Below are 15,183 nucleotides of genomic sequence, written 5' to 3' on the forward strand. Positions count from 1 at the left end.
CAGGGACTGGAGAGGAGAAAGAGTTCGAAATAATGGTTAAGTAACATAGTTTGTTGAAAAATAGAAATAAATAATGAATAAACTGAACTGACTAAACTAAACAAATGTAATGTGGTATTTTTGGTAACAGTTTTACTGAATGATATGTATAAAAGTGTGACTGCAAATTAATTGTCTGGGTTCTTGGTGACCTGAGTAGGTTTACCATGTGCCATCCAAAAGTGACAGGGCCTTTGTCACAGGGTGGGAGGAATGACACTGTCAACACATACTAGAGGTCTCAGGTTACCAGACTGCACGTGTGGTTTGTTGTGATGACAACAACACTGTGGGGCAGTGTCGTCAGACACTATGGTAGGGATAGCATGATTGGAGTAAACAAACTTGCATCTCATAACCCAGGCTTTCATTTTCATTAATTTTTTAAATGATGTGGCACATTATCTCCAAACTAAGGGACATGGTATTAAAACAGTAAAGAGCCATTACCTCCACCTCAACAATGCATTACCTCCTGAGTTTGTTTACATCTGCAAACCCCGCTCTTCCAGAAGAGGAGGTGGTCTCGTACTAATCTATTGAGAGAACCTCAAAATCTTGTCAGTCTCAGTCACAGAGCTGTCCTCCTTTGAAATCCTGGCTGTTAAACTGAACGTCGTACCCCCACCCTTATTGTGTCTATTTATCATCCTCCAAAACCCTCAGCAGTTTTTATTAGTGAACTGACTGCTATTTTGTCTGACTTATGTGCAATGTCCCCCAATGCAATTTTAATGGGTGATTTTAATATTTTCATTAACACACTAACACTAAAGATTTTATTTTATTTTTGTTTTGGCCTCACTCAGTACATTCAATTCCCAACCCATAATAAAGGCCATATTTTAGATTTAGTCTGTTGCTCTGGAGTGACACCATGCAATTTTAATTCTACGTAGCTTCCCATCTCAGACCATAAAATGGTCCTCTTTAATATTATTCTGCCATTCTCAAATCTAAACTTGAAGCGCTCTATATCCTTCCGTAATATCAAAAACATAAATCCAGATGAGCTCAACAGAGTAATCAGTACCTCTCTTCATCCTACTCCCCCCACCCTCTGTACTGCTAACCTGGTGGATCACTACAATGACTTGTTTATCACATTCACAAAATTCTCCCGCCATATGAAAATGGCGGGCCAACATCTGGAGAGACTATTAAGGAAAACTGGACTAACTATTCATCACCAAATTTATACAGATCATATTCTTTTATACAAAAGTGTTCTGACTGCTGCTAAATCCTCCTACTATTCTGACATTATAAGCAACAGTGGAAATAACACTCAGACTTTATTCTCCACTGTCAACAAACTACTTGAGCCTACCTTGCAGAAACCGCAAATCACCTCATCTCCACTACTCAGTGTAATACATTTTTGGACTTTTTCAGTACCAAAGTCACCAATATTCATCACCAGTTGAATGCTTCTTCTGCCTCTGCACCAACTACGCTGGATTCACCACTCTCCACCCTATGGACTTTCCAGCCTCCAACAGTCGAAGAAATCACTAAACTCATCATAATATCCATAATTAACACCTCTTTATTTATTTAAACCAGGTTCTGATCCTAACGACCCAAATAACTACCCACTGATCTCCAACCTCCCATTCATCACTAAACTTTTGGAACGGACTATAGCAACTCAACTTCAAGCCCAACCAGCTTTTTATTGTCTACGTTCTTAGTCTTGGCAACATTATTTTTTTTTGGGATACATTTTTATTCATACACCGATGATACGCAACTCTACCTCTCCACAAAACCAAACACCTCTCTTCCCCCCTCTGCCCTCACCTCCTGTCTACAAGCTATCAGCACCTGGATGACAACCAATCTTCTCAAGCTCAACAGAAATAAAAGCAAGGTTCTCCTCACAGATTCAAAATCCACACTCTCCAAAACCCACCCGTTCACCATATTAGTTGATGGCTCTCCAATTCCCACCTCTTCCAAAGTCAAAAGTCTCAGCGTCTTCTGGACAGTACACTTTCCTTTGGTCCCCACATCGCACTGCATATTTTCACCTCCGCAACATCTCCAGACTTCGCCCCCTCCCTGTCCCAACACAATACACGCCCTGGCCCTCCTCACTGGCACCACTTCTCCATTGCCTCCAAACCATCCAGAACTCTGCAGCCCGGATCATCACCTGCACCATTGTCATCAACAGACCACATCACACATGAAAGGCACCAACAAATAAAATGTATTATTATTAGGGCTGTCAAATGATTAACTTATTTTAATCGCGATTAATCGCTGAATTTCTATAGTTAATCACGATTAATTGCATGTTTTATCACATGATTAAAATTCTATTATTTTGCATTTCAGAACTGTTAAGTACATATTAACATGAAAAGCAATTCTTACCAGTGTATCTTGATTGGGAATCAAATGAATGCAAGGAAAGTTACTTTATGAACTTGACTTTAAGATTTGTATTTGTTTATTATTTATTTACTGTAAACAAAAGAAAAATGTGTGAATCTGTCATTACTGCACAATTCCTCCAAGTACCTAACTAAAAAACTAAAAATCCCTATCCTTACCAGTAGGGTTGGGTATCGTTTGGGTTTTTTCCCGATACCGGTGCTAAAGAGATACTTTTGTGCCGGTGCCTGAACCGATATTTTTCAATAAAGTAAAAAAAAAAGAAGGGTAGTAAACAACAGTCAGCGACTTGTTTATTGCTAAGGCCACGGTCAAAATTAAAAATTTTAATAATAATGTAATAACTAAAACTTATAACAGTAACTTATTTCACCAGTAAGTTGCTGTTGAACGAAAAAAACAACCACCATATTTTACAATTACTGTGAATGCACCACGAGGCTACCTGTTTTAAGTGAATGCACCGTCTGCGTTTAATTCCAACAACGGCAGCTGACCGCAGACTGTTACGTCCTGGTGTTGGAATCCTCTACAGTGAAGTACAGTCACACTTTACACTGTTTAACGTAAACTGTTAGCATTTTAACCATGTTTAATCCATCCAAATTTTCAGGACTGGTCCAGAAGGACCTCAGGCACAACAATTGACCCACTTCCACCACTACGTGGCACTATAGCTGAAAAAAAACGCGTTTGGCCCTATAACTCCAATATTCAAAAACCATATATTCTCGTGTTCCCTGGATCCAACTGAATCTCCTGATATAGGCCACACCCATTTCCGCTTAGTCTTTTATGCTTGAAAAATTGCAATTTATCAAAAACCTACTTTGCCGAACTCCTCCTAGCCCGTGCAAGCGATCTCCACGAAACCTGGTAAGTAGCATCTCAAGACCGACCTGACAAAAAAGTTATTAAAAGAATTTCAATCGGAGAAAAATTGCGCAAATTACAAACGGACAAATTTGTGTAGCCAAGTATGAAAACACCAACTTTGCCAAATCTTGACCAACATAAATGCTATCAACGCGAACCTTTAGATTCTTGTTTGCCATGACCCTCTGGAGGTCCCCCACACATTTTACGAAAATTGGTAACTAGGGGGCGCTACAAGTACAAAAAGTTGATATCTCATGAAAGGCGCATCCGATTTTTATGAAATTTGGAGGGTACCATCTAGGGCCACTCCTGAGGCCAACACTACAGTGGGGGTACTGATTGGTAAAAGTGGGCTTGGCCTATTGGACCCACGTTTGGATTCATCACTTACACTAATGTGAGTAACTTTAAATGTACAGGGTAGATGTACAATGGGTCATGGACCACACCTACCAAAAATTACACATGTGGACCACTACGTGGTGCTGTAATGGTTTTCTGCCTTTAACTCCCACATTACACAACGCACATTAAAAAACCTTACATCCACGTGTTCGTTGAATTAAGCTGAATCACACAATGTAGGCCATGCCCATTTCTGCTAAGAAGTTTTTTTTCGCACTATCACGCAATATATTGCGTATCATTGAACTCAGCAGAGAGACCGTTTGTCATTGGTCATGGTTTGGCCCGCACCCTATGTTTAAGCCACGTCCCCTTTCATAACTGGTGACCCATTTAAGGTAGAGTCTTGTGTGAGGTATCAGTAGCCACTTTCCGACCAAGTAGTTACAGGAACGTAGTTATAGGAAAAGTCCACTTCTAAGCAGATCTACTAACTACTCTCCCCCAAAACCCTTTTTATCATTTGCATTCGCACTGGCCAAGTGGCCATAGGGACTATAGGAGGGGTAAGAGAATGACGCAAGCACGGCAATGGTCTTTATAGCGTTAAAATCAGAAAACAAATACACCAAAAAAAGTATGAACTAAATACTAAATCTAATGTATATAGCATATTTGTCATAATTTAAACAAGTCTCCCAAAGAGAAACTGAAGCGCTGTGGACATGTGTGTGTTTGTGTGACTGTGTGTGTGTGTGTGTGTGAGACAGCCGGCCAGCGAGGTGGAGTTTAACTCCGAAAAGACAGTTAACCACAGGTTCCCGTTAATCTTATGATGGACATGTGTTGTGATATTTAAACAAACAAACCGTCAATGGCGAAATAAAAGCCTCTTATTTACGAGACCGGTCAGAGAGACCTCCAGCTTACAGCAGGGTCTCTGAGCATGACTGGCCGAGCGACGAGCTAGCGGCCGGGGCAGGTACCTGCTTGGCTGTCGCCTCACTTCATGGAGCTTCTTAACTCCGAAAACTTTGAAGCAAATTGTCAATTTGGCATAAATTTTCGCAAGACTGCCTATATTCAAAAGCTAAACAGTTCATTTCTCGTGTAAAATGTTGTCAGAAGTGAATTTAGTGATGAATAAGATGGCGAAAATTGTCCCGTTGTTGGTCTGTCTGTACCGGAAACCCAACCCTCGTTGACCTAGGTTCCTATGCTGAAAAGGGAACAGCAAAAAGACCCTGCCCTGAAGTAGGAGCTGAAAGAGTTACAGGAACTACGGCCCGAGGAACTTAAAAATCCCCAAATTGGTCCAGTCGGAACACGAAAAAAAAGGATTCTAGGAATTTTATGTTTTAGGAACTGCAAAAATCCCTCTGGTCAGAAAGCGGCTATTGAACTCAGCATACAGTTCCCTTTTCATTGATGACAATTTGCCCCGCCCCATATGCGTAAGCCACGCCCCCTTTAATAACTAATGACCCGTTTCTTGTACACTTGTGTAAGGTATCATTGAACTCAACTGAGAGTTCCCTTTTCATTGGTGATGATTTGCAGTGTCTGAGTGCCGCGCAAATGCACGGTCGCAAGGAGCGGCGCCCACAGAGGCGCGAGGGCCCGTCCAACGCTGCTTGTAGCTTTAATATTCCAAATGTTTTTCTCGGTCTGACCTATTGGTACAACCTAAAACACGGCAATAATTAACCATTTTCCTTGACGACGTTCGGGATCTACTTCAGTGCCTGTGCTTTGTTGTGATGCGGTGTACCTCCAATATGGTGACTTCCGGTCTGATGACGCGTCGTGAAAACCCTCTATTTTCCTTTTTTTTTTAAACGATTTTGTTGCTTGTGAAAGACAGCTTGTGGATTAAGCTATGTAAACGATAGCCCACAACCAAAGTGTTTATCCAAAGAATCCTATGTGTGACATAGTTAAAATGAACTTAAAGTGTGTCAACTTGTGTCAGTATGTTCATCTTATTGTGTATGTTTATCACTAGTGATACTGCTTGGAGAAATGGCGACACATGAGAACGTGCTTCTAAATATTGGTCATCTGTCAAACATTGTTGAATAAGTTTTGATCAGGCTAGCTAGCTCCATTTACCAAGCAAGCTTACTAGCTAGCTTCTACCAGCAATGAAACGTCAACCATTAACAGTCACACAAAACACAATTTTAATTAAACTTTAGAACTAATGTCTGAGATGAAAATACATACATCTACTGGGCTTTCTTCTCCTCCTCTTTTCTTCGTTTTCGTCCCTGTGCACCAGTTTGGACCTTTTCATTTTGATTAGCTTGATCGAGTGTGCCCATTGCCTTGCAATGCAACCATAACGTCTGCATCGTCGTCATCAAAACACTGAGATGAACTAAATAATGAAACTGCTGGCCATCATATAATAAACTTATGACCACTTATGGTGTTACCGTGTAATCAATGTCCTGCCTTACATGGTGATTAAGGGCATCAAAGTTCCTGCTTATTTCTTCTGTGCGCCGCTTTCTCCACGTTTTATGCCCTGAACAAACTTTTCAGCGTCTGCTGGGCTATGAAATTCTTGTGACTGTGCATCCACCGAACTGTCATTATTCTCCACCTGTTCAGGCAAGTTAACCACCCTGAGGTTGGATCTTCGCGAGTGGTTTTTCAAGCTCGTCTATCTTGTGTGTGAGGAGGGCTACCTGTTTGGTTGCCAACTATGTCCTCAATGCCACTAATATGCGTTCAGAACTCCATCAATATAAAAAAAAAAGTAATTGCTTAATATGTCCAGTTTTTGACCAATATCCAATTTTGAGCTAGTTCTCCCACAGCCGCAGGGCTTGCATTAACATTACCTGTTAAGCTAGCAGGGCTATTGAGCTCATCGTATTGGTCCATTGGAGAGGAAAGCACTTTAATCCTATCTTTAACCTTCTTCAGTCGCATGTTATTACAACATGGATGCACTGCAAAAATATTAATCCTTTGTCCATACTGTTAAAAGGATAGTGTACAGGAATTTAACCGATCATCACCGGGAGATCACAGACCTAGTTCAGCGCCGTAACCACGCCCCCCCTAACTGTATAGCTCAGTTGGCCACAAATCTTGAAATTTTGACAAATTCTTGTAAACTTAGCTGCTGGTTCCATGCTTATGCAGAGCCTGGTCAGCCCTCAAGAAGACATGGTAAAGGGATCTGAGTATTACACTGGATGATGAGGAGTGGGACAGAATTTATAGGAATTTTAAAACTATGTCACACGATGTGAGGGTGCGCCTCATCTAGTTCAAGATTATGCATCGCTTCTATTGGACTTCCTCCAGATTGTTTAGACTTGGTTTGAACGACACACCAAATTGTTGGAAATGTAAGACAGAGGATGGCCAAATTCTTCATGTCCTATGGTCCTGTGATAAGGTCCAGGAATTTTGGACCGGGATACATGATAACCTATGTTGGAATGCATGGACCCATTTCCAAGTTCCATTCAGCCCAAGATTATTTGTTCTCGGAGATGGATCAATCCTAAATAGAATAGATAAGCACATATGAAGTTGGGTCCAAACTAGTTTTATGATAGCCAGATTCTTGTATAATGGAATATGGTGTATGATAGGGGAAAACATACATGTACCATAACCATAATAGAATAAAATACAACAACTCTAAAACTAAAATATTGGTAATGCATGTTATAAGCCATTGCGTTACTAGATATCTGCACAATAAATCCTCAGGAAAGTTCTTATGGTCTTCTGTCCTGATGTCTTGACAAATACTGAAAACAATAAGGATTTAAACCTGACAACCTATGATCTATATTTGAACTATATTTTGAACTAAATTTATTTAAAGTGAATGGAAAACAATGGTGCTGGCTGTCCTGCGGCCCTTTGCTGCATGTCATTTCCCCTCTCTCACCCTTTTCACATCTTCAGCTGTCCTATACAAATGAAGGCCAAAAAATGCCCCAAAAATAATCTTTAAAAAATAAAAAAAAATTCTGGAATTTTTGTGTCTCTGCCCTTTCAAACTGTGAGGATTGTATGAAAAAAACTAAAACGAAATCTGATTTGATTATTGTGGCGCTATAGTGCTTTCAAATTATATTGGATATGGTGATCAATTGATCAAACAAACCCAACCCAAAGCTTAAAATTCTAGTTCTGTCACATTACGTAATGCTGAGAATGTAGCAGGTTGTGTTGTCAGTGTATTGTGGGAGGGTGAGATGAAGCTAGGTTGATGGCCTTTAAAAACATGGAACAGCGTACAGCGTGGTAAGAGACAAGTTATCAAGACTACAGGTAAGACTTTGAAATTACAGTTACTGTAATTTCACTTAGCATTTGTGTTTTCCTTTTTAATTTCTTCAAACTAATCTGTGCCCATAGGCCATTTTTTCTCTGGATGTTTGGCAAGAGGTATCTACACTCTTTATCCCCTCTGAACAAGCTATTTTAAGTTTCTAAAACTGGCATATTTGCTCAATGTGTTGCTAATGTTTGATGTTTTGTTTGACAAGAACACTATACAGGACACTATATAGGACTCTATAGGACAAATGTGAAAACAGTTTGATGGGGAAAAGGCACATGAAGATCATTTGCAATGGTGTGAACATAATAAAAAGAAAACAATACCAGAAAGTAGTTTAATGGGCTTTCCTTGAATTGAAAAATAATTGAAATGTTATAAACAAAATGGGAAATATATATACTATATTTTTTCTCACTGCATTAATAATAACATTTAAATCACAAGATCTTCTTTCTTTGCTACATAAAATATTTTGATTATTAATTAATTCTTGTTTTATGTCATTAAACTACATGTATCCTCTATTCTTAACCTTTATTTGCTAATGTTTCTGGCTTCTTATGTTTCTATTTTGTTATGTTAATGGTTAGTCTCTAATACTTGATGATTCCTACTTTAGGGAATACCTCTGGTATCCAATATATCACATTTGTTTCTGATTTTTGTTTAAGCCATAGCCTCCTTTTGATTATTTAAATTCAATTAAATCCTATGGGATTATTTTCTTTTTCTGTCCTTAAAATGAAATGCTTTGTCCTTAAAAAAAAAAAAAGATTTATGATAACTTCACAGTTGCAAAAAACCCCAGTTTCAACACGTCATTTGTTTCTTATGATGAAACAAACGGCTTGTCACCCCATCAAACTCAACCAAAGGGATTTTCTCTCTCAATCTCAGTTTACAGATGTGCAGACTGAGAGCATGAACACTTTACATTTTTAAAATTAGGACTTACAAAATAATGCTTTCTAAGAGGCAATGATTGGTAACACGTGAAAAAGAGTTGGCATATGCTAACTGGTACAATGGACATTGAAATGGACAGAGGGTCTGAAACAAATAGGTAAAGTTGAAGGAAATGTACATACTATAAATATCCATGTTTGAAATGATTAGAGATAACAAAGTGAATGGAATAACAGTCCAAACAAATACAGCTGTTCTCAGACTAAATTTTCCCACTTTTTTTCCTTTGAAGATGATAAAACTTATCTCTGGCTGCTGGGAACTCTGGCAACATGGCTTTTCTACATTTCGCCATGTTGCACTATCCTCTTTGTAGTGTCTTCGTAGTTGGTCTAGATACATTTGTTTTACTGTTCCACTTTAGGTATTTATTTATTTAATCTGTTTCATATGAGGGTTGAAATTAGATGTTATGCTGGTCTATTTCTTTGCACATTTCCTTATTTTGACCAACATATTAAAATTATTTTGTATGCGTGTGTCTCCCAGAGGTTCCAAACTATTAAATCTCTCATGAAGCATATCCTGTGTGACATTACGAGTGTATTGTTGACAGAGCTGTTTTATCTCTGCCTTCCTACAATCCCACCACTGTCTCAGAGATTTAAAATCTTGTTTTCTGCTCCTAAAACCCTGTCTGAGTCTGGTAGACAACATAAAAACACCCTAAAATTAGCATCACACTGGTAAAAAGTTCTTTTAGAAGAGGTTGTAGGGTGTAAATAAAATAAGGTCAAATAAATTATAGTCCTAAATGATTTGACAAGAGTAAGCAAGTAATATAATGGGGCCTAATAGTGATCCTTAAATTATCCCACTTATACCAGCTAAAATATCAAACTGCCAATTATTGACTGAGAAAGTGGAATCTGATAGATTAAAAACCAGTCTGGGATTGTGCTTTCAATACCATTTTCTTTCTGAAAACGGCCCACTGTGGAGTAAATGACTGCGGTAGCGTGTCTCAAAGACCCTCACAAGACACATGATTCATTTCTGTGTAAATCCATGTCCCCATATTAAATTGTTGCTGTTCCTCCTTCACAGCCTCCTGTGAAGCCATGGCCTCCAGTTGTCCCCTCCTGTTGTTAGTCCTGTGCAGTCTGACTGTGGCTGAAGCCCAGCTAAAGGTGTTTAACATGCGGGCGAGCAATCTTCACTCCAGCAACCTGGGATCCCCAGACAGCTATGTCAAGGGTTTCTGCGGCTCTGCCAAGCTGGGTAAAACATCTGTTCGCAACAACAACCCAAACCCCTGGTGGGAAGAGGTGTTCACCCACTTCAAGGCCAAGGAGAATAACGTACTGAAGCTTGAGGTTCTTGACAGTGATTTAATCTTCGATGACCTGCTGGGAGTCTGCAAGCATGAGATCAAGCTGGGAACCCATGAGCATGACTGCTTCCTGGAGAAAGGTGGCACGCTCCGTTATACCTACACCCTCGGCTGAGACAGTCATTAGGCATGTATTCTGACATTAAGTCTTTACATGCAGCTTCCAATTCTCTCCGACTGGCTGCGAGGAACGTTTTCATCCTAATAGACTAGCTGTGAGTGCTAAGGTACTCTGTCCCAAATCTATGATTCGTCATTTAGGATTAGACCAGTAAAATAGTTACTCAAACTCAAAATGTAATCAATAAACCTTGTTCTGGTGACTTTGTCACACTAAACCAGTGGCTATTTTACCCTGTTTCCAAGATTGTCAAAAGGAAATAAACTGTACTGCAACAACCAAACGTGTGTTCTCAGTCATTTAGCATAATTTTCTTGTGGGTGTAAGACATTAATCATTATCTTACCTATTCTATTTGAAAATAGTTTACTTCCTTCTAAGGCTGACCTAGAGCTTAGTGTAAAAAAAAATCCACATGAGAATGGGCGCCAGAGCCATTATATGAGGGATGAAGCCACCTGTTGATTAGTCTTCTTGTTTTTGTTACAAAGTCTCTTTATTGACTGTAAAATATGAAGTTTGACTGCTTGGTTCCCAAGAAAATAGCACACCAAGCATGCCATGTCATGTTTTGATTACAACTTCTTATTCTATTTACAAAGATTATATTTTTACCTGACAGTACCCCTTTAATAGATTGAATTTACTCACATACTTTACAGCACCAACTTCAATCAGTCAATATAGTCCTCAACACGAGGCAATGGATAGAATCAGGCTTTGTTACATAACATTAACATTATGAAAATCTGTACGTGGTAAATTATCAGATTTTTTAGACAAGCATTGGAATATTTGTGTATTTGCCCTTGAGACTGTGAGGATTGTATTAAAAAAAAAAAAAAAAAATGAAATCTGATTTGATTATTGTGGTGCTATAGTGCTTTCAAAATATATTGGATATGGTGATCAATTGAGCAAACAAACCCAACCCAAAGCTTAAAATTCTAGTTCTGTCACATTATGTAATGCTGAGAATGTAGCAGGTTGTGTTGTCAGTGTATTGTGGGAGGGTGAGATGAAGCTGATTCGAGGTTGATGGCCTTTAAAAACATGGAACAGCGTACAGCATGGTGAGAGACAAGTTATCAAGACTACAGGTAAGACTTTGAAATTACCGTTACTGTAATTTCACTTAGCATTTGTGTTTTCCTTTTTAATTTCTTCAAACTAATCGTGCCCATAGGCCATTTTTTCTCTGCATGTTTGGCAAGAGGTATCTACACTCTTTATCCCCTCTGAACAAGCTATTTTAAGTTTCTAAAACTGGCATATTTGCTCAATGTGTTGCTAATGTTTGATGTTTTGTTTGTTGTATTGTGATAGCCTGTTGCACATGGCAGGGAGTCGAAGCTTTAATTGCATTGCAAATATTTGTAATCATCTGTATACCAGATACTCCCTGTAAACTTCTTTGCCTGATAGCATTTTTAATAGGCTACTATATAGGACTCTATAGGAAAAATGTGAAAACAGTTTGATGGGGAAAAGGCACATGAAGATCATTTGCAATGGTGTGAACATAAAAAAAGAAAAAAATACTGGAAATTAGTTTAATGGGCTTTCCTTGAATTGAAAAATAATTGAAATGTTATAAACAAAATGGGAAATATATATATACCATATGTTTTCTCATTGCATTAATAACAACATTTAAATCACAAGATCTTCTTAGGTATCCTTTTTTGCTACATAAAATATTTAGATTATTAATTAATTCTTGTTTTATGTCATTAAACTTCATGTATCCTCTATTCTCAACCTTTATTTGCTAATGTTTCTGTCTTCTTATGTTTCTATTTTGTTATGTTAATGGTTAGTCTCTAATACTTGATAATTCTTACTTTAGGGAATACCTCTGGTATCCAATATATCACATTTGTTTCTGATTTTTGTTTAAGCCATAGCCTCCTTTTGATTATTTAAATTCAATTAAATCCTATGGGATTATTTTCTTTTTCTGTCCTTAAAATGAAATGCTACTTTCATAGCAAATATTATCGTGAATTTAAATGTATGTGGGAACTGAGAGAGTATGAAGGTCTGTTTAAAAAAAAAAAAAGATTTATGATAACTTCACAGTTGCAAAAACCCCCAGTTTCAACACGTCATTTGTTTCTTATGATGAAACAAACGGCTTGTCACCCCATCAAACTCAACCAAAGGGACTTTCTCTCTCAATCTCAGTTTACAGATGTGCAGACTGAGAGCATTTTTAGAATTAGGACTTACAAAATAATGCTTTCTAAGAGGCATTGATTGGTAACACGTGAAAAAGATTTGGCATAAGCTTACTGGTAAAATAATGGACATTGAAATGGACAGAGGGTCTGAAACAAATAGGTCAAGTTGAAGGAAGTGTACATACCATAAATATCCATGTTTGGAATGATTAGAGATAACAAAGTGAATGGAATAATAGTCCAAACAAATACAGCTATTATCAGACAAAATTTTTCCACTTTCTTTACTTTGAAGATGATAAAACTTATCTCTGGCTGCTGGGAACTCAGTGAGTTTATATGTGATGTGTATCATCTGACTGAGCTGCTTTTTTTTAGGAATCATGGCAACATGGCTTTTCTACATTTTGCCATGTTGCACTTGCTCTTTGTAGTGTCTTCATAGTTGGTCTAGATAAATCGTTCCACCTTAAGTATTCATGATTTTATATACTGTATATGTATTTAATCTGTTTCATATGAGGGTTGAAATTAGATGTTATACTGGCCTATTTCTTTGCACATTTCCTTATTTTGACCAACATATTAAAATATTTTTTTATGCGTGTCGTGTGTCTCCCAGAGGTTCCAAACTATTAAATCTCTCATGAAGCATATCCTGTGTGACATTGAGAGTGTATTGTTGATAGAGCTGTTTTATCTCTGCCTTCCTACAATCCCACCACTGTCTCAGAGATTTAAAATCTTGTTTTCTGTCCTAAAACCCTGTCTGAGTCTGGCAGACAACATAAAAACCTAAAAACACCCTAAAATTAGCATCACACTGGTAAAAAGTTCTTTTAAAAGAGGTTGTAGGGTGTAAATAAAATAAAATAAGATCAAATAATTCACAGTCCTAAATGATTTGACAAGAGTAAGCAAGTAATATAATGGGGCCTAATAGTGATCCTTAAATTATCTGTATAGCTGTATCACTTATAACAGCTAAGATATCAAACTGCCAATTATTGACTGAAAAAGTGGAATCTGATAGATTATAAACCAGTCTGGGATTGTGCTTTCAATACCAATTTCTTTCTGAAAACGACCCACTGTGGAGTAAATTACTGCAGTAGACACATGATTCATTGCTGTGTAAATCCATGTCCCTAGATTAAACTGTTGCTGTTCCTCCTTCACATTCCACCTTCACCTGTGAAGCCATGGCCTCCAGTTGTCCCCTCCTGTTGTTGATCCTGTGCAGTCTGACTGTGGCTGAAGCCCAGCTAAAGGTGTTTAACATGCGGGCGAGCAATCTTCACTCCAGCATCCTGGGAAACGCAGACAGCTATGTCAAGGGTTTCTGCGGATCCGCCACTCTGGGTAAAACATCTGTTCGCAACAACAACCCAAACCCCTGGTGGCAAGAGGTGTTCACCCACTTCCAGGCCGAGGAGAATAACGTACTGAGGCTTGAGGTTCATGACAGTGATTTAATCTTCGATGACCTGCTGGGAGTCTGCCAGCGTCAGATCAAGCTGGGAACCCATGAGCATGACTGCTTCCTGGAGAAAGGTGGCACGCTCCATTATACCTACACCCTCGGCTGAGACATTCAGTCATTAGGCATGTAAAAATGTATCTGACGTCAAGTCTTTACATGCAGCTTCCAATTCTTTCCGACTGGCTGCGAGGAACGTTTTCATCCTAATAGACTAGCTGTGAGTGCTAAGGTTCTCTGGCCCAAATCTATGATTCGTCATTCAGGATTAGACCAGTAAAATAGTTACTCAAACTCAAAATGTTATCAATAAACCTTGTTCTGGTGACTTTGTCACACTAAACCAGTGGCTATTTTACCCTGTTTCCAAGGTTGTCAATAGCAAATAAACTGTACTGCATAACCAAACTTGTGTGTTCTCAGTCATTTAGCATACTATTCTTGTGGGTGTGAGACATTAATAATCATCTTACCTATTCTATTTGAAAATAGTTTACTTCCTTCTAAGGCTGACAGAGAGCTTAATGTAAAATAAATCCACATAAGCATGGGGACCAGAGCCATTATATGAGGGATAAAGCCACCTGTTAATTACAGTCTTCTTGTTTTTGTTACAAAGTCTCTTTATTGACTGTAAAATATGAAGTTTGACTGCTTGTTTCCCAAGAAAATAGCACACCAAGCATGCCATGTCATATTTTGATTACAACTTCTTATTATATTTACAAAGTTTATATTTTTAGGACTTTACTGTTAAAATACTCTGTGATAAGACAGTTTTGAGAACATACAATTGGTTTGTGAATTCTGAAAGCTGAAGATCTAATGTTTTTTAAAACTGGATAACATTCATATCTTCTATAAATAGATGATAATGAAAAAGCAACTTTCTTAACTACAACGTGGGTTGCCCCAGCTACCTGGGGCTCTCTGGTTCATAAACAGAAATTGCAAATGCATGTAAGCATAAAGAGATCCTCAAGTTTAAATACACGACTGGTTATTATTAAAGATGGCCCTTTATTATCAGAATACATTTTTGTACTTAGAAAATATTGTACATAAAATATGTGGTCTGGGGCCGACCACTTCCTCTGGATGAAATTACAAAATGTA

The 15,183-nt window shown here is 38.2% G+C and overlaps 2 protein-coding genes across 2 annotated transcripts; both read left to right on the forward strand.

The window, feature by feature from the left end:
- The first annotated feature begins 10,011 nt into the window (after window positions 1-10,011).
- Window positions 10,012-10,398, forward strand: LOC144521595 (uncharacterized). Its single transcript, XM_078256150.1, has one exon. It carries the CDS (start codon window positions 10,012-10,014, stop codon window positions 10,396-10,398), a length of 387 nt encoding a protein of 128 aa, XP_078112276.1.
- A 3,391-nt stretch (window positions 10,399-13,789) lies between these two features.
- On the forward strand, window positions 13,790-14,176 carry LOC144521596 (perforin-1-like). The gene has a single exon (XM_078256151.1). It carries the CDS (start codon window positions 13,790-13,792, stop codon window positions 14,174-14,176), a length of 387 nt encoding a protein of 128 aa, XP_078112277.1.
- The last annotated feature ends 1,007 nt before the right edge of the window (window positions 14,177-15,183 follow it).

Source organism: Sander vitreus, chromosome 8 (assembly GCF_031162955.1).
Source record: "Sander vitreus isolate 19-12246 chromosome 8, sanVit1, whole genome shotgun sequence".
Classification (NCBI taxonomy): Eukaryota; Metazoa; Chordata; class Actinopteri; order Perciformes; family Percidae; genus Sander; species Sander vitreus.

What these genes read in the sequence shown, in the direction of transcription:
- LOC144521595 (XM_078256150.1), top strand. Translation starts at nt 10,012, where the DNA reads ATGGCCTCCAGTTGTCCCCTCCTGTTGTTAGTCCTGTGCAGTCTGACT.
- LOC144521596 (XM_078256151.1), top strand. Translation starts at nt 13,790, where the DNA reads ATGGCCTCCAGTTGTCCCCTCCTGTTGTTGATCCTGTGCAGTCTGACT.